The 20,584-nt window shown below is 39.1% G+C and overlaps 1 protein-coding gene across 1 annotated transcript; it reads left to right on the top strand.

The window, feature by feature from the left end:
- The first annotated feature begins 95 nt into the window (after positions 1-95).
- On the top strand, positions 96-20,312 carry SUPV3L1 (Suv3 like RNA helicase). Its single transcript, XM_067299741.1, has 15 exons — positions 96-351; positions 6,006-6,083; positions 6,574-6,681; positions 8,260-8,374; positions 8,886-9,054; positions 10,298-10,409; positions 10,710-10,787; positions 11,888-11,979; positions 12,914-13,094; positions 13,518-13,611; positions 14,279-14,498; positions 14,878-14,958; positions 16,446-16,622; positions 18,433-18,581; positions 18,971-20,312. The coding sequence occupies exons 1-15, from the start codon at positions 96-98 to the stop codon at positions 19,464-19,466; spliced, it is 2,406 nt and encodes an 801-aa protein (XP_067155842.1). The 3' UTR covers positions 19,467-20,312.
- Positions 20,313-20,584: the final 272 nt, after the last annotated feature.

Genomic DNA, 20,584 nt, shown 5'->3' with positions numbered 1-20,584 from the left:
TGCGCGATGACGTACAAAGGCTGCGCGGAGGGCGGTCGCGGCGCGATGACGCACAAAGGCCGCGCCGCCGCCGCTGCTGCTGCCCTTCGCTGCCGATGCGGCGGTGCGCGTGGCCGCTGCCGCGGCTCGCGGCGCGCGCGGGGCTCGTCCTCCGCCACGGCGGCGGCGCCCCCCCGCCACGCCTTGCCGCCGCCGCCGCGCTGCGCCCCGCCGCCTCCTCCTCCGCCGCGGCCGGCGGGGGCGGCTCGCGGGCCCCCGACACCTCCCTCTTCGTGCCCGTGCCGCTGAAGCCCGCCGACGGCGCGCCCGGCGAGGACGTGGGCGCCGAGCTCACGCGGCCGCTCGACAAGGGTGAGTGCGCGCCGCGGCCGTTGGCGCCGGCCGTTGGCGCGCGGGCCCGGCCGCCCTCGCGTGCCCCCCCCCCCCCCCGGGGCTTCCTGGCTTTGTCCCTTCCCCGCGCGACCGGCGCGCCGTGACCTGCCCCTGCCCCTGTCCCAACGGCCAGCAACGGCCGCTGCCTCAGGCTCTGGCAGAAGAGCGTCGTCCCTAGGTGAACGCGCCCGGTTCAAAATCCGCCCGGACATGCGGCTTTTCTAGCTATGCACCACCCGTGCTGGGAACTTAGCTTGAACTTCCAGGTAAAGCGGTAGTTCTGTGTGTGTGTTGTCCTGGCTTTACCCGTTTTAAGGTAAGACTGAGTAAAGGCAAGTGCGGGTATTGGCCATAAAAGCCGCATGAAGAGCTATCTGCTCCAGTGCTGCTTGTGTCGTTAGAGCCGCTAAGCGTCCCAGGAGCAGTGCAGGAGCTTGGGCTTCAGCCTTGGCAGGAAGTAAAACAGCGTCTTTCTCAGATGTCTTGTTTATCCGTTTTATATTCTGTTATGTGTATTTCCCGTCGCTTTATTAGGCGTGTTCAGATTTTTACTTGTAAGCGGAAACAGAAAAGAAATGCTTCATTAGCCTTTAGATGCTTGACATTTCTCTTCTGTTTTTGATGTCTCTTTATGTAATTATTCCTCAAGAAACTTCATATGTTGTAGCTACTTTGTTCAGCTTTTACTTTTGTTTTAATTATGAGCTGTACATGCTATTCATTCTTCATCCATTTCAGTCTTCTGCTTGGGAATAGTCTTATTTATCTACTTTTGCCAGAATGCCTTTTTCAAAGGCTTAAGTAAGAAACAAGTTTTAGCTCATTTTGATGTTTGGTAATCCCAAGCATAGAGGGCATAAATGAAAACTTTTTTTATTATATGCTCTCCTAATCAAGTGTTCAATGAAGTATTATTTGTATTAACTCCAGGTAAAGGAAGCGTGGGAAAATGATCTTAATTTGTTTAGAGCCTCCAAGAAAGAACTGCATGACTCTGACAGCTAAAAAGCCTGATAGCCAGAAGGGAAATCCTAAACAGTTGTAATACAAGAAATCTGTGTTGTCTTCAGACTCCTCTTTGAGTGTCACTTTAAGTTACTAGTGTGTTCCTCAGATGCTAATAAATCTGAACGATGACATCTTACTCGTACAAAACTGCGTGTCTCCTATATGAGCAAATGAGTAATGTTCGGTTTCTTCAAAGTTATAACTAAAATGCTTTGGGAAAATAAGCATAGATTCTGTCTGATCCCTGGTAACTTGTGGTGAGAGAACAGATTGACTAAAATCATTTACGTTTCCACAAATAAAAACTAACTGTGTCAAACAGACTGAAGCTCTTTCATACGAGACTTATGAGGAATACCAACCATCTGGCCAGTGCGGTACTTTGTCTGGCCTGTTGGCCTGTAATTCTCTGTGTGTAGCTACTAGTAATTTTGTATTTTGAACCTCAGCAGTAATGTTAAAAAGGAAAATTAATAAGACTTTCCTTAGCAAATACCCGCTTTTTTTTAATATGTAAAATAAATTTCCTTCCTCTTTTTTCTCTGTCATGTTCTGACCATGCACTGAATCCTGCAACAATTTGTTTTTGTGATATTTTAATTGAAGATAGTGTGTCAAATTCCACTGTCAATAAAGATTTGTAAGCTGAGTATTTACAGGCTTTCTTATTACATCTTTTAAAGAAACTTAGTTATTCACAGTGTGCTTAATTCCAATATGAATCATCTTGTTAGCTTGTTATTTGTTGAAGTGATACAGTGGTCATATATTTCAAGCTAGTCAAACACTGTCACAGCTTTTTCAGAAGCACACTTCTGCAAAGCCAGTTTTACAGAAGCCTTTATAACAAATGTGCTGCTTAACTCCATGAATTCAATTCACAGCTGCATCTTTATGCTGTCTCTTGTGATTTTGTAGGAAGTGTATCATTGAGTGGTGCCATATGCTTTTAATTCTGGGGTATCAAGTGGGTTGTAACCCACTAGTTGGTTATTGAAATTAGCAGATGCATTGTTTTTGAACTTCACTTACAGAGATTACACCGGAATGTGTCTTTCTACTCCTTTAATTGCACTTACTTTGCCTTTTATTGCTTTTACTTTAGCAATATTACTGATATAATTGTATAATGATGACATCTTTGCTGTGAAAAGCCCCAGGGGAGATTGTTATGGGAAACACTTAATAGAGCAGTATGAAATTATCATGTGACAGAATGCTTTAAGATTTAGGTAGGTGTTTTCTAAACACCTTATATGATTGCTTGCTTCCTTGAACAAGCAGATTAATAAATATAGTTGAGTGGTTAGGTAATACATGAGGGCTTTATAGTGGAATATCTAAGGAGCAATTGCATAAAAAATTGAAACTGTAATGCTAAATTTAGAAAGGAGGATGAATAAAGGCAAGACATCTACTCAAACATCTGGTATCAAAAGAAGGGAGTATAAAGAGAGCAACGACAGAAAATGGGAATATTGTAAAGATAAGTGATCTGCCATCAGTACAGAGGCAGAAGGATTGGTACCTGATTCCATAATCTTTAACACTGGGCCTGAATGTTGCTAAATCAGGGGGCAGCACAAATTAGGTCTGTTCTGGATGCAGGCCTCGGTGTATGGAGATGATGCATTAACCGTTTTTTGATAGATTTGAACAGATAAAATGACCCTATGTCAGATCAGCACTTTGCTGTGTGGCTTCAGGATTCTTGATACAGTTGTTGATTTGGAGCCCTAATGGTCAGTTTACCACATTATCTGACCAGGGACCTGTCCTTACTGATGAGAAGTGTAAGCTAGGAAAGATGAGATGTTGTCGGCCCCTCCTGTGTCAGAAATGGGAAGTGCTTGAGGAAACGGGTTAACGTTAGATGTGCGAGGTCACTTGGACTGGATGGCATAAGTCTTCTAATAATTCTGGAGGAATTTTAATATAAAGCACTTGAACTGCCCCAATGGAAGTGTGTGGTCCTGTTGAAACTGGCTGTTATGATCTCAGATGCAGGAAAATAACTGAACAAATGTCCTACAAACAGGACTAAGCAGTCTAAGTGACTATGATGCATTGGAGGCTAACTGCGTAGTTTCTGAACACTGCTGCAGTGTCAGGACACCTTTTTATACAGAACCTTAAAAAATCCTACTAAGATATCAACGTAATTAGGGAGTAAGAGCTAAAACGGTGCTCTAAAATGAGAAAAAGGTTAAAAAGGGAAATCCTAGAACAGGAATAAATGGTAAAAAGGATGATGGTAGAGGTAGAACACATCTCCTGGGTATGTACCCTGATTGCTAGCTCAGGTTGTAGAAATAGGTGCTACTATATGCAGTTGATTAAAGCTAACACGGGCGTACCTACTTGTTCTGATTCTGTGATCTGCAATGCCAGCTTCATTTTGTTTTAGATGTACCTTATTGTTAAGGCAAGTAATTGTGCTTAGGAAGGAGAGTGGCCTTGAATGTTGAGGGCTATCGTGGTCTCAAGGTCATGCTGCCTAGGATAGTAACAAATATTCTGGCGTTGACCTTTTCATCTTGTAGTAAAGCTAGTGTGTGGTGAATTTAGCTTCATGGTTACTTTCTGGTCTTTCAAAAGTTCTTATGTAAGCTCTGAAGAGACATTTAGTCCCAAACGTTCTTTTAATGCAGTGTCTTTCAATCTCTCTTTGATTTCTGGGCCTTAAAACATTTTCTGATATGGATGCAGCTGTCTGTGTAGTAAATGTAAGCCCAGTGACAGTGGGCTTGATCTTGCTTAATTACCTCTGCAAACACTTCAGAAGGAGTCTTCAGACCGTAAGCTGAAATCTGTTAATAGACTACTGTAACCAGGTGAGGGGGTGGGAAGTCCTTTCAGAATGGCATGTAGCCACTGCTTTTGCTCTTCTGGCTTTGTGCTGCTGCTGTTTCCTGCTTTGTCAAATTCTTCTCACCTGACGATGTTTTATTATTCAAAGTGGTCTCTCTGTGCTCTAGAGTACAGTTTCTTAGAAAGAGGCAGTCTCGCAAATACATGAGTTGATGTCAAGGGGAGCTTTCCACCTCGAGGCAGAGACCTCAGAGTTAGGGAGGTAATTGCAGAGAGCAGAGCATGCTGGTGGTGTGTTCACTGACCTGTGCTGGCAAACCCGTGCTGTGCTGCCTTCTGTACCAGTCCTAGCATTTTAAAATGTGAGGTTTCTTGAAATTCACATCTACAAGTGAATAAGTTTCAGCTGCTTGCCACATTGGCTAGACTGAGGCTTTCTGATCTGCTGTTGATGAAGGGGATGCTTTTTTGCCATTGCGATTTAACTAATGTTTAATGAACTAAATTAAAACCATACATTAGTAAATAGTTTCCTTGCAGTTTCCTTTGAGAATTCAAGTAATGTCAGTCCTAGCTACTTTTAGTATTCAAGAATGTTATCATACATGATAATCTTGAAATCTATCTAAAATTTTTGATACCTTAATTCTTCTAATAAGCCTAAAAAGTTGAAGTGGCAGAAATCCAGTGCCTACTATTTCTGTTCAGAATTCACTTAGAAGAATGTTTTTTGTGTGTACGGAGTCAGTGCACCCAAAGGACAGGCAGAAGTGAGGGGAGACTTATGGGCTGGCATTGCTGGAGTAAACTCATTGCTGTGCTTGCACAGTCTGTTGCACTTGGCTTCCAAGCTCTAGTGTTTCTTTGGTGGGCTAAAGGGAAACCACCCTTTGAGGTGGCTGTTAGCCCTCAAATTAATCCCATTTTTTTGAACTTGTAAGCAAAAGTTTTGACTAATATTTTCTGCCTGTTCCACTGGTTGGACAGGAGCAAAAAATAACATTATGCATCACTTGAGCATCTGGTACTGTGGAGAAGAGTACTGGTGCTGGCTTAATAGTGGTGAAACATCCACTAGGAGATGAGGTTTGAGATCATACCTCAGTTTACAAAGCAGTCAAAAAAAGTATGTGTGGGGAAAGTGTTTAGGGAAGGGGTTTATTAATAACTTTATAACAAAAGATTCTATGCAAACAAATCTGATTTGCTACCAGATGATATAGGAAGAAAGTCTGTCAAGTCATTTTCTCCTCACCTTTATTTAAGCTGGGAAAGAGGAAGCTAATGTGTCTGGTCTGTCTGCTCTTTCTGGAGAACGTATCTTGGAAGCAGTGAGGAGGGAAGAAACTCTCTCAGAGGAGATACAGTAAAAGCTTTCACTGAGTGACATAAACAGATATAACTTTCACATTAAAGCCTACTGTTTGCTAGTAGGTACAGGTAAAAAGCAAACAAAAAACATCCCCCAGATTTGCCTGTTTGTCCTTCTGTTCTGTAACAAGTTAGGTGCAGGCTCCCTTACGCTTTCCTAGCTAGTAACAGGGAGAGTCTCATCTCAGGTACTGCACTAGAACGACCTGATCTTCATGGCTGTTTTTAGTGCTGCATTTTAAGATTGTCATCTTCCACAGTAAGCTCAAATATTGTTTGTAATTAATCTAGGGAGAAATCATCTGAGTCTCTTCATCGTGGCAAAGGCTTCCTCCCTCTAAAGTAATGAGACTATAAGCCATGATCTTTAGGTCAGCAGTGTTTGATTTTAATTTTGAGAAAAGGTAAACCTGGTAACTCAGAAATGTTACTCTTTCTTGCAGGTGAAGTTCTAAAAAGCTTGAATAAGTTTTACAAAAGAAAAGAAATCCAGAGACTAGGAGCAGACAATGGATTAGATGGTAAGCAAACGGCCTTCTAAGATGGCTTTTTTTTTTTTAATGTGAAATCTGTTTTTATTGCTGTGGGCACCCACCCGTGCCCCCCTTCTCTGCTGTTTAATAGAATGCACAGTGCTCTGCATGATGAATATGCCAGGCATACAGGCTTGGATTTCTTTGACTTTTAGTGGCTTGTTCTTTTTTCCTACTGTTGTAGAGCAACTTGTTTTCTTCAGATGATTTAAGACTCCAATCTGAATACATTAACAAACATTTTCATCCAGTCTTTATCCATATATGGCATTAGGTGGATCTGATCTTTTGTGGTTGTTCCTACAGCCCTGCTTGCTCAGGTTATCTCCATTGCTAAGTTCAAATAGCCTTTATGTTTATTTGTATTATCTCATGTTATGGAATAGGTTTTTAATGAACTACTTAAGGTTTTTGGTAGGTATTTACAAATACAGTTTTCTGATCCTAATCATGTCTGCTTTTTTCTTTTCTCTTATAGCTCGCCTTTTTCACCAAGCGTTTATAAGCTTTAGGAAATATATCATGGAATCCAGTTCTGTGAGTGCTGATTTGCACATTATTCTCAATGATATATGCTGTGATGCAGGCAAGTATCGGGAGTGCTTGTAAAATAAAATGTGTATTTTATGAATTTATTTGTTTTTAACTTCTGTACTTAACTATCTTCCTATATACCTTCCCACCATACTGTAGTAGAGATTAAAAAGTCACTCCACTTTCTCTTTGGAAACATTTGTGCCCAGGCTATGGAGTATTCTGTCTTTAAATCTTCTAAAGTAAGCAAGTAGAAGTCTGTTTTATAGTGTCTGTTCACTGTTGAAATGAAAACTACTGTTCAATATGTTACTCTCTCACAAAATTCGGTAGTCGCTAGGGGGCATTTGAGAGCATTCTCTTGTCTAGGTGGCTTTAAAGGCTTGGGAATACAGCTCCCTGACTGTTCCGTTTTGGTGTGGCATCAACAGAAATGAGTGTTGTGTGCTTATTGCATCGTGTGCCATAATTAACTGCACCTAACCAAGAGGATATGCTAGTTGGTAATAGCAGAAATAGCTTTCTCTAGAGCTTGTGAGCTTCAGAACTTCAGCTCTGGCACTATGCATGTATTTTTAATAATGGTAATTTAAAGGCTATAGTGCCAGTAGATTTCATCTTAAAATGTGAATTTGCAGTTTTAAATTTTTTTCTTATTTAAGAATTTTTTAAAAAGTATTTTAGTATTATATCTGCATAAAATCTTTCATATGGAATCCTTATTTACATATCTGAGTATTACTTATATCCTTTAAAATTTGCATATATAGGAGTATAAAGGATGGTTTATTGTGGCAGTTCTAACTTTTAAGTGAGCTTTGCTTGTAATTAACAATAACTAAAATACTACAAAATGTAAGTTCTTCGCAATAATTTTTGATTTATTTATTCAATACTAATTCTCAATGAAAAAGAGATGACTGATTGTTTGGGGGATTAGATAATAACATTCATTAGATCCAGGTAGTTCTTTGAAATGCTATGAAAGCTGGACAGTCAGAGTGTGACCTGAAATGAGACCTTTAGGTCCACGTGTCTGCTCTGCAAACATTCAGAACAGTGACTAGGGAGCCGGAATCTCTCTTCTGAGTTGATTTTCTTTTCTGTTTTTTTTCTTTGCTGTCCTAAGCATTGGAGATCTACAATTTCAAACCAGATTTCCCAAGTTTTAGTAGATTAAGGAAGCTGGAAGTCCTCTGCTTGTCTCTCTTTATACATAAAATCATTTTCAAGATTTATTTATTTATTACAAGGCAGCATGTGAATTTAGAAAGAAAATCCTAAAATCTTCTTGGGACCGAAAAGCTATTTCTCACCCAGATTTTCCATAGCCTCTCATTTGGTTTAGAAGTTCTTCAGGTATGTAGGCTAGCTGGAGTGAATATACTGAAGTGAGATTTTTTTTTTTCCATGCAATTTTGTTTGTATTACATTGCTTAATAAGTTCATGTACTCACGTTAGTTTACCTTTCTGCTATTGAGATAATTATTGACCACTGTAGAGAGCCAGAAGTTGAAAGCATGTGGTGGGAATAGTAACATTATTATTATTATTTTTTTAAAGTTTATGAATATGCATACCTTCAAACAAGCAAGCAGGCAAACTTTCTTAAAGGGGTTTGTCTTCTAGGTCATGTGGATGATCTCTTTCCCTTTTTCTTGAGACATGCAAAGCAGATTTTTCCAATGCTGGATTGTATGGATGATTTGCGCAAGATCAGTGACTTAAGATTGCCACCCAACTGGTCAGTATGTTTTAGTGGCTGCGGTGTTTTCTTTTCTTACTGTCACGGAGTTTCATAGACTGTGGACTTAAGCTTCATGATGTATATTTTCCATTTCATGTATCCATCTGGTTTTACAATAAATTGTCTCAGAAATTCTTATCTTTGTTACAAGATGTGCTGCAAAGCTGTCTTGTGGCCATATCTGTTTGGGAAGTATTGCATCAGAACATTAAAATGTTAATATACTCCCCAAAAGGCTACAGTAATGAGAAGTCACTTTGTGCACATGTATGAATTTCACTCTAAATCTTAAAAAGCATCATATGATTTAGAAAATGAATATATAAGACATGGTAGCCTCTTTATACTGCATCTATTTAAGAACTTAATCCTTCTGCTTTTATCACACTTTAAATGTCTACTGACATGGAAATGTTTAAGTTAATTTGGAATTTCACCTAACTTGATATCCAGAATGCCAGATTGAATATACACATTAAACAAATCTGTTTTTTGTGTGTGTTTTTAGGTATCCAGAAGCCAGGGCTATTCAAAGAAAGATAATATTCCATGCTGGTCCTACAAACAGTGGAAAAACTTATCATGCTATCCAGAGATTTTTATCAGCAAAATCAGGAATATACTGTGGTCCACTAAAACTTCTGGCTCATGAGATCTTCCAAAAGAGTAATCATGCTGTCAGTATGTTATGTTACTTATCTGCATCCTTATTATTGGGATAGTCCTATGAATGCATGCTTGTAAAATATTGTAGTTGCTTAAAGTAGTCCGTGAAGCAGTGTAGCTTTGCATTGCAGTACTGCCAGTTTGTATGAATACCAGTAGCGCATTTCTGCGTAAGGCACGTGGAATGGAACATCACTTTCTCCAGAGCACATCCCCCGTGCTCATCCCTGTAACCTGCTCCGTGCTCCTGGGGCAATTTCTCCTTCCCTGGGTTCGGCTAGGCTGTGCTGTTAGCTTTTTCCATGTGGAAGCTGTAGGGTTTTTTTTTTTTCTTTTTTTTCCCCCTGTTACCTTTGCTTTAGCTTGTACTCGAGTAATTACCCTTGCTTAACTCTCCTCCCCCTTCTACTTCAATGTTTAAATACATTTTACTCTGCCATATAATAAGTTCTGCAGTTTCAGATGTATGAGTTGGTGAACACCAGTGCCCTGTTATTTCAGGTCCCTAGAGGAAGCTTTCATTAGTACTTTCTTTTGCCTCCAGCATCTTTTTGAAAGCTTTTCATTAGTGTGTTCCCACTTGCCCAGAACCAAGCCAGTTATAAAGCATCACAGTAACATATCGCATATTAGTGCAGCATGACGTGTATGTGTAGTAGGATTTATCAAAGGATCTTGTGAGGCTCAACCAAAGCTCCTTGGTGCCTCCACAGATGGCTGTCGATTAGGAATGAGCAGCCATCTGTCTGAGATGCAGCAAGTGTTGAGCGGACGGGGTGGTGGCTCCTGCTGTCTCTCTCGGCTAAATCCTGTGAACTGTTGCTGTGCCAGTCCAAGGCAGCAGGTGAGACACCCGGCAGGGCAGTAGCTAAATGAATGGGGGAAGATGGGAGCTTGCAAGGCTGGGCCTTGCTTTGAGCCACTTGTATTATGGCTCTTCTGACAGTTCTGTTGCAGCACTTCAGAGCCGTCACATCTGCAAGTAAGATGCAATCTCTTGCAGGAATGAGGGAGGGGGAAGAGGTGGAGCCGGCATCTAGTTACAGATCCTACCTCTTTGTTATACTGGTACTTCAGTCTGACAGAGCTCAAACATAGGGCACAAGGGTCAACAGGCAGAGTAGCTATTCTCTGGGTAACTTCCATTATACAGTTTTAAAAGATACTTTAAGAAACTTACCCCTCCCCCCCTTTTTGGAAGGGGAATTCTGTTATATTCAAGAAATTTAACATGAGTTTTCTGACTTTCTTTAGAATGTGCCATGTGACTTGGTGACAGGAGAAGAGCGCGTGTATGCCAATGAAGATGCCAGACAAGCCACACACATTGCTTGTACCATTGAAATGTGCAGCACGAATACACCTTGTATGTATACATAGTTGTTTTGGTCACATCCATTGCTATCTTTAAATGTGTTGCTGCTTGGGCCCTATTAAGTAGCTGAGCTATACCTTTTCACTCTTCTTTGAACAATTCCTGAGATAGGTTAGAACAGCTTTAATAAAACCTTGGATTGTTTCAGATTAGCTTTTTGATGGTAGATAATTAACTTGTTTTGAGTAACTTTCTATAGAAAGCCTCTGAGATGTTTCTTCCTATGCAGTATTGCTGTTCTAGATGTTCTTCCTTGGCACATAACTTTTTTTCTTTTTGTTTGTTTTTAAGATGAAGTTGCTGTGATTGATGAAATTCAGATGATCAGAGATCCTGCTAGAGGGTGGGCTTGGACAAGAGCCCTTCTAGGTAAGCTAGTCAGCGTTGGCAATCAACTAGTTTCATGCAACTTTAAATGGCATATTAAATTCAAACTTAGAAGTCAGTATATTGATAAGTGATTACAATGTGTGATGCAAAATAAAAGCAAATGTTGTTTCTTCATTACTAAGGTCTCCTCATAGCAAGTTAGAGAGGTGCACTGCCTAAGGAGAGTTCTCTGTATGGCAGCAAGTTACCTGTCATGTTTTGCTTAAGGAATGGCTTTGAAAATTTTATTCTCTAAGTTTTGCAGATGCATTTTTCTGGTTTTGTTTCTGTGGTTAGTACAGAGTCTCTGTGTTGTCAGACTGTGCTGTCCTTTCACACCGAATATTTTTGAAAAGTATGCTTTTGTGTTCAGTTAAAACTACACAATTTTCAGAGAGTTAATTTTAAAAGATTCTGTTAAATATATGGTAATATGGCAAATGTTAAATATTTTATAGCATTAATTTCAAATAGCTCATTTATAGCACTGATCTGTTAAAACCTTATGAGAATGGTTTCTTTTGCTAATTTTATAATTTTCCAAGAGGAGCTCTGAAATTAATTTTTACCTAGATTTTTCAACAGAAGTTTGGAATCTGATTCTCCCACTCCACTGCTTTGATGCTGAATTTGGCAGGATGATTTGTCACACTTCCCCTACCTTCTATTTTTTACCTTTTACCATTCTGACTACTTTAAAGATGTATTCATGATTTTAAAAGGTCATGCAGAAAACGAAGCTTTCTCGTTCTGCCATGGTTGGGGAGATAGTAAAGCATTAGTAGTAAATAAAACATGTACACAAAGTTTTGCTTCGTTAATTCAACGGTTGAGGGTTCCTCTTGCTTGAGGTGAGAGGATGCTACCAGATTTCTAAACATCATCTACTGATGAGATCAAGAGCAGCTCTAAGGAAGCAGTGTATTGTGGGGGAAGCTTTGGTACTGGGGTTGGAGATGTTGAAGGAGAGGAAATACAGTCCTTGTTGATGTGTTCAGAAAGCAAAATGTGTTCTTTTTGGTAACTATTAATGTCAGCTAGAGTTGCTATGTATATACATACGTAACACTTTGCACTTTATTTCATTGGATCTTGCTCAGGGCTCTGTGCGGAAGAAATCCATGTTTGTGGAGAAGCTGCTGCTATTGAATTGGTGACAGAACTCATGTACACTACAGGGGAGGAGGTTGAGGTAGGCTTTTTAATTCTGTAATGTTACAGACAGAACATGAAGCGATTCTTGTCAGAAAACAGGCTAAAATACAAGCTTTTGTTTGGGATATTACTGATCAAAGCTATTCTCGCAGGGATTTATTTTGTTAAAATGTTGCTCAATTCCTGTTAATCAAAGGAGATGTTGCAAAGTTGGTGGGGGGGGTAGTCGGGTTCTTTTTTTTTTTTGGTCACAATGTTTGGCTTTAAAAAGGTAACTGCTCTGCTGACTTCCCCCCAGGGAATGCTACAGCTGTTCAGTGGCTTTCTTTACAGCTCTGTTTTTCCTAGAGTGCACAATGCCCTCAATTTGCTTGGTGTACTGTCTTATTCATTCTCCCTGTGATGAGGAAAGTTGTTAAAAGAGCTAATACCACCAGAAGAAAGTGATTGAAATATCTCTCCAACCCAACCTTACAGTCAAAAAACTTGTTTTCCTGGGAAGATTCCTTGCTAAAGATTATTTAACATCATAATTTTGGTAGTGCAGCCTGTGTGATTTCCAGGTGAATTAGCCGTGGCTTTACATATCCATGCTTCATTGGACTCCTAACTCTAAAGGGGACCAGTTACAGCATTCAAGTGACTGAATTAGTGAAAACTGGCTCTCGCTTCTCCCTAGGATTGCTATGACTGTACAATAGTCTGTATACTTCTTCCCTTGAATCTGGTTTATGTGTAAAAAATGTATAGTCCTCCGTTTCTTGAAATGACCTTGCATTTCTCACCTTGGGAAATGCTGCAACTATGTGGTTTTGGTTGCATAAGGTGTATGTCACCTTTTCCCCTCAGGATTGTAAGACGACCCTTGGTGTTGCAATCAGTTGTGATTTTAAGCACATTAGGTGAACTTTCACATGAATTCTATGTTTTAAAAAAATGTCTCATCTTTCACAACTGCTCTTTAATTCTAGGTCCGAAACTACGAGAGACTCACTCCTCTTACTGTGTTGGATTATGCCTTAGAATCTCTCGATAACCTGCGGCCTGGGGACTGCATTGTGTGTTTCAGTAAGAATGACATTTATTCTGTCAGCCGGCAGATCGAAGCCAGAGGATTAGAATGTGCTGTCATATATGGCAGTCTGCCACCAGGTAAAGGACTCCTCCTTTCTTGTATATATACATATGTATGTACGTATTAAGAGAATGTTCTGTTTTTTGCTTCTTTCTTAGAGAAACTTTTTTAAATGAAGCAGTACAAATTTTCCCAGTTTTGCATCAGGATATAGAGTTAGAGAAAGTAAAACTTTTTTTGACTGGTATTATAATCCTGGGGTTGTATCTTCATTACTTATTTAATATTGTTCTTCAATTAGTTTTAATTAAATGAGGCCTAATCCCAGCTCTGGGAAAGGTTTTAAATAAAAAACCCAACAACAAATACTACAAACCAGCCAAATAGTGCAAAAAACCCCAAAGCTCTCAACCTACTATAAAGACATCAGGTTTAGAGATATGCTGTCTTTATATTGTAAGAAGAGTTTGCTATATGAAATGTTTGTCACTCTGCTTTAGGAACAAAACTTGAACAGGCAAAGAAATTCAATGATCCTGATGATCCGTGCAAAATTTTAGTTGCTACAGATGCAATTGGAATGGGACTCAATTTGTAAGTACTCTGAGCAAGTTATGGTATGCTTATTTTTGGTGCGATACCTGCATTCGTTTCTTCACTTGTTTCTCCCCAGTTTGACTAATTTGTCTAGATATCTAAAGTGTCTAGAGAACACTTACAATGCATACACTTTAAATTTGAAGTAGTGACCAATTTGATTGGGTAGATCTAAGCTTTAATTCTAAAACTGACTTTAAGAGTTAAATGACTCATTTGGCCTAATCCTGTACAAAATCAAGCACTGTGAAGGTTCTTTTGATTCACTGGGGTCATGTGGGCTAGGCTATCAGAATATCAGTCTCTTGCATTTCTGAAATGTAGAGTAAGGTCAGTCCGGTTTCAGATGCGTTATGTTGGTGAAGGCGATGCAGTCAGTGCTATAGACTCTGCTGAGGCAGATGATGAATAGCCTGGGGCCGTATTAGAACGGGATTGATGTGTGCTGGGATGATGCTTCTCCTGTGACTAACCAGCAGCCTTATGTTGCCCTTTGAGAATGCTGTGTCTGTGGTAAAGCAAAATCTATGGTCTCTTAATTTGTGGAGGGGAAAAAAAGGTTCAAAAAAAAAAAAAAAAAAAAGCTTTCACTCTTTTGTAGTAGGTTGTATATTAGAAATAATTTGCAAAAAAATTCCTCTTTGTTTTTGTTGAAATATTTCAGGTGTATAAAAAGAATAATTTTTAACTCTATAATAAAGCCAACTATCAATGAAAAGGGAGAGAAGGAAATAGATTTAATTACAACCTCTCAGGCTCTACAAATCTCAGGTAGAGCTGGGCGTTACGGCTCATCTTTCAAGCAAGGAGAAGTCACTACGATGCACCGAGATGACCTAGCGCAGCTGAAGGAAATTCTGAGTGAGCCTGTGCGGCCTGTGAAGGTGAGAGCTTAGTACTCAGTTTGTACAGATGTGCTTTGGAGCTCTGTTACTATGTCCTGATCCCAAATTATTATTCTTTGTGTCTGTTTACAATTCAGTAACAAAAATTGATTGTGTCATGCCAGAGTGACTTTGAATATAAAGCACATTTGGAGGATCCACAAGGCTTCCAATATTTTAATTTATATTGAAACTGGTCTTCTAAGAATTGAAAGCTTAAATATGGAAGTCTTTAAGTTCCAGATAAGTGTCCTGAATAAATTGGACTCTGTAGGGTACTTTGTTTTCTTCCATTTTATCCTTCTAGATTTTGTTTTTTCTCGTGCACTAATTTAAAGACATTGAGGATTAATGAAAAATGTCTTTATTTTCCCTTTAGGCAGCTGGCCTACATCCTACTGCTGAGCAGATAGAAATGTTTGCTTATCATCTCCCTGATGCCACTCTCTCCAATCTAATTGTAAGAATGATTAAAAAATAGCTTTTGGTTTAAAAATTGAGCATACTTACAGGTGCTACTTTCCTATGGACACACACACGCTCTCTAAGAACCTAACAGACAGCTCTGCGTATCTTTTACGAGTCATATTGTTCTTTCTGCTGCAGCTGTGTTTGCAAATACGTTTAGAATGATTACCTTTTTTCATGCTACAATAAATTTGAAAGCCTTCGAAGTGTGCAAATGTGTGTACATGTGTTGAAGAGTATCTGAGGCAACAACCTTCTCATTTAATCTTTTCTGTACTTTAAAAGTAAGCTTTTGGTCTGAGGCTGAGGACCCTAAAGGTTGAAATTTTGATAACTTCATGTGAAAATTGGAAAACTGAGCTGGTCATGTTAGATTTCTGTCTGTCTGAGAGCTACTTAACTTTTTTTTTTTTTTCCAGTTCTGTGGGGTTTATGGCAAAACAGTGTTTGCTTAAATAGGAGAAACAGATTTTATGGGATCTACTTGAGCCCATGATTACTTGGGACTGACAGTAGAATTTTTGGAAGTGCTTAAATATTTTAAAGTTAAATTTCAACTTCCAAGACCCTATTAAAAATTGGTATCATGGTTGTTAGTTGTCTGAGAACTTTTAACAGCTTTCATTGATTTGAATGCATATTATAGTTCTTTGATGTCCTGTTACTTAGGAAAGTGTATGGTTTCTAACCTCTAGGTGAAAGATTATACTCGGAGACATCCTTGGAAGACTTAGTTGTTAGAGTAATAGCACACCTTTAAAGTTTAACTTCTTAGAATTTCCATGAGATTAAAAATGTGTCAATATTGGTCTCTTAAGTATTCAGTCACATGTTTAATTAAGCTCAGTGCTTCTTTAATGATCACATATACACTAGAGAGAACTAATTTTGGGGACTCATAAAAAAATTCCCTCGTGCAACATGCAGTGGCATCTGCTATTTTGCCAAGCCTTGCATGTTTCAGGTATTCTTTGAATACCTTTATTGCAACACCTTATTTATCTTGTGATGCCTATCTTCCTAAAATAAATCTCTGTTCCCAAGGTTGACCTAAAAATAACTCAATTATTGAATTTTATACTGTGAAGATAGCTTTTTGGGTCATGCTAAGAGACAAACCTGGAACAAGTTTTAAACACAGAAATAACTGGCTTTTGTGATAGTGTTCTTTGTAGCTAAAATGTATGCTTCTAGAATATTGCATTGGATACTTAGACTAATTGAAAATGCCTAAATAAAGCATAATGCATTATGTCCTCTCCCCTGATCCTGTGTTAAAGAATTTAATGAAAATCCTGTTAGAAGAGCAGTGGGATCTCCCCCAATTTTTTATTACTGTTGGTTGAATTTGATAATTTTAACTGTTCTTACAGTATAATTGGACTTTGAAAAACCAAATCATTACTTAGTTTGGTTAACAAGTTTGACAACTCCCTTCTATAATAACATCCTCTTTATTTGCTTATGATGTTTTCACAGGATATTTTTGTGAGTCTCTCACAAGTCGATGGACTGTACTTTGTCTGCAATATTGATGACTTTAAATTTCTAGCGGATATGATTCAGCACATTCCACTAAATTTGCGATCACGGTATGTCTTCTGCACTGCACCCTTGAACAGAAAGGAGCCTTTTGTGTGCACGACGTTGTTGAAGGTCAGTTACTTCTTGTTTTTCCCAGAAGGTGTGGCATTTATATTGGACTAAGTGGGTTTGGATACAGTGAGGCCATGTCTAGTTATGTTTATCATGGGTTTGGCTATTCGATCATTTCAGAGCATTCTTAAAGTGTTCACAAGTAGAAATATAAAATAGCTGGAGTTTGGGTTTTTTTTTTTTTTAATATTTGGTTTCTTTACCATTTTTATTGGCTGAAGCTTTTCAATTCTGAGATCTGATTCTCATTTTGGGATATAAATTAAAATTTGGAAGCTTTTCTGCTGTTTGCCTCAGAATCCTACTGCTTTCCTTGCAGGTGATCTCTGAATTGGGGGAGGTCAGAATTGTTCGTCACTTGTGAGCAATTAAGTTTTGCACTAAAGTTTTTTAAAACTAGTCCTTAAAATCAAGGTACCACTAACCCAGGTTTTAGCTTGTCAACAAGATAGAAGAATGTGGGCTTGAATATGATTGACGTTATAAGTACACAGAATTAAAACTCCACAAGACGCAGTGCTGTAATTTACTCTCAGAATTATACCAGTTCAGTTTTCACGCCTGGATGAACTGTTCTCCACTGTACCCCTGGAGTGATTATTTTGAGGAATTTGTAGTCAGCTGAGTTCTGTTTTGCAGGATTAAGACTTTTGTTTTGGACTGTTACTTGTTAGACACTATAATCTTTGTCCCCTTTTAGACTATATTAAACACTTTCATTAAAAAATTGTAAAAATGAAACTGCTGTGTTGCCCTCATGTCACAGATGTTTGATAGACCTGTGCTTTTCAAAAATGACTAATAACTTTCTTTAAAAACTGCCTGATTTAAAGAGTTTAAAACTGTGCCTCATTAAGAAAATGCTGAGCACTGAGATCTGAATTGATGAAGGCATAGAGGGGCCTAACCTCTGTCAGAGGGAGGTAGGCTGGTAAACGCCTGTGTGAATTTAGGGCCCATTCCATGCTGGAAAAAAAATTTCTGATAGTAGCCATTTAGGAATTAGTTACTCTGTCATTAACATTTCTGAAAAATTAAATCTTATTTGACTTACCTGTTAGTAAAAGAGCTGAGATGTTTAGGTTTCGGGAAGGCTGATTTTTTATTACAGATTAGTCTTTTTTTTTTTTTTTTTGTGAATAGTGCATTTCTTAAGTTGGGCAACAAATATTTAACATCACTTTCTCAACCCAGGAGATTCCAAAATAAGAGAATTAGCAGAATACGAGCAGGAGAAGAAAAGACAGTCCATCTGCTTCGCCAGATGAAATTGTCTGCCTTCAAAGTTCTGTTTTTCTGGATAGCTCCAGACTTTGTTGCTTAGTTCTGTGCATGGCCCATGGACAAATTCTGTTAATGAGGCCCAGTAAAGGAGAGATGATTCCTGTGTTGAGTAATTAAGTAAAAGCACGTGTGGCATTTATGCTGCATAAAATGAAGGAGATATTTTCTGGAGTATTCTGTGTATGCAGACTCAAGGGAATTAAATTCCCTTATATTTCATTAGGTTGGTGATCATTTCTTCAGTAATAAACTAGCCTAAAAACATACATCTAAGAGTGGGCTCTTCAATCAATACTGTGCTGTAAGGGTTGAAGCTAGCCTTTTCTAGTGTATAGCTGTCTAAGTACAAACTAATGTGCTGTCAGTTAAGAACATAAGCAGCCTGTTTGTTTATAAATTGCATGAATAATACAATTCCAGAAAGAAAGTTCAGCTTCATAAATAACTGCACTGAAGAAATAGTAATAAAAAAAACCCCTTCTTTCCTTACTAACTGCAGACTTCACTGAATCCACTTGTTTTGCAGTTTGCAAGGCAGTTCAGTAGAAATGAACCTCTGACATTTGACTGGCTCTGTCGGCACACCAAGTGGCCACTAGCCCCACCAAAGAACATCAAGGAACTTGTGCACCTCGAAGCTGTTCATGATGTTTTTGACCTCTATCTGTGGTTAAGGTATTGCCTTTGTGCTTGGGAGTTATTTTTTTCTCCTAATATTTATGACAGAGTTCTAGAAGAGTAGTGTCTTCAAGCCAGTATGGATGTAGTGCAGTATGGGCTCCTTTGCTGGCCCTTTACAGGATCTTGACAAATGCTGGTGTAGCTACTTTGTGGGGGCAAGTCATGGGTTCTGCAGAGAACAGTTTAAGTGACTGACAGAAAGAAGGGTAGAAACAAGGGGCCTCTGGACCAGAACAGCTGAAATGCCATTTAAAATACAGTTTGTCCTATGCAACATGTAATAAGGTTGTACTTTACACAGTATGTATCTGATCTTCATCCCAGTCATCAGTCCTGTGGTGAAAAGGTTTAACTGTATGCTGTTTTGTTTCACCTCTCTTCAGTTACCGCTTCATGGATATGTTCCCTGATGCTGTCCTTGTAAGAGATATTCAGAAAAAACTAGATGACATTATACAAATTGGTGTCTGCAACATCACAAGGCTGATCCGAGCTTCGCAATCCACTGCTGCTTCTGGAGCAGCAGTAGCTGTGTCAGAAGAATTTCCTCTTTCAAGGACTAAGAGGGATACCAGGCTAATGTCAGACCTTCAGGGTGCAAAATCCACAGTGCAACTCCCTACTGCCATGGAGGCTCCAGAAGAGAGAAGAGTGAAGAGCTTGAAAGCCTATAGGTCTGCTGCAAGGCGGGAGGATCTGAAAACCCATGGACGTGGATCTCTTGCTGACAGATTGCTGCGTGAAGGACTTCTAACGCAAGAAATGCTGAGAGAGCTGGAGAGTGAGTGGCAAGTTCAGCACAGGAATGGTAGATATGGCCCTAGTTCAAAAAGAGATGATCAGAATAGTTCAAAGGAAACAGGGAAAAAGAAAAAATAGAATCCATGTCCTAATTCTGTTTAGTTTTTATTCATAAAATAAAAAAACTATTTTAATAACTTCTTTGGCATTTCATGATTACACTGCTGCAGTTCCTTGATCTTTTTTCCTTCTCTCGTGACCAGTTACATGAAGCAAACACTCGCAGAAATGGACTCGTGTAAGCTGAGAGGCCAAAAATTGCTTTTACCAGCCAGCTGTACACTGCAGTCATAGTGCTCAGCATAAGTGTATGGTATGATGCTATGTGAAAATTTGAACGTAATGCCTTCTTGCAAGATATCCTTGGAGCACTAATAAAGGTCAGATATTTCACTAGTAATGAATTAGCTACTCATTCCACCCCTTCCCAAAGGGCAGAGTTTAACAGATAACGAACAGGTAACGAACAACCTGACAGGAAATTGGGTTAGAATGGTGATAGGAGTCATGTGCCTCCAACCTTTGTGTCCTGTGAAAAAGTGGAAGGAGGAAAAAAGTATTTGTGTTAATGCTTTGTGGCATGATGAAATTCTGGTCGCAGGAATGTTTGGGTAAATTCCAGTTCTGTCATCTGAAGGTAATTACTAAAGAAAAGCAAAACCTTTCCTTGCTCTTTAAATTGTATTCCTTCTCCTGGGAAATCCTCATCACATTGATTCAGGCAAAGTGGGGTTTTTTTGTTGTTGTTGTTTTAAATTTTTGGATTATGATTTTTTTGAGGGAAGATATTAGAGGTCTAGATGTAATTTATTCACCTTTGAGGAACTTGGATCTGTTTCTCCCTGATGCTTCTAATTCAGTTTCATACAAATGACTTTGTTCTGTTACTTTATAAATGCTTCCTTGCTTCATATTCCAGTTTGTCTGTGATATCTGAGTTTTGAGGGGAAACAATATTTAACTTTAACCTCAGCTAACAGTTTAAGTTACGGCTTAGGGGTTGATACTTGTGACATTAGTATTCTCACGTATTCATTTTATGGTGGTTAGCATAAACTTACGTGCTTAGCACATGGAGGAAGGTTTAATTTGTTGGAGCTAAGTTCTCAGCAAACCCCCTTCAGGTTTTTCTGGTGCAGTCACTGAATGCTGATTAAGGCAGTGCAACACCAGGCTATACATGTTTCATACACATG

Source organism: Apteryx mantelli, chromosome 7, assembly GCF_036417845.1.
Source record: "Apteryx mantelli isolate bAptMan1 chromosome 7, bAptMan1.hap1, whole genome shotgun sequence".
NCBI lineage: Eukaryota > Metazoa > Chordata > Aves > Apterygiformes > Apterygidae > Apteryx > Apteryx mantelli.
Note: the sequence above shows the minus strand (reverse complement) of the source record. Positions and strands in the feature narration are given on the sequence as shown.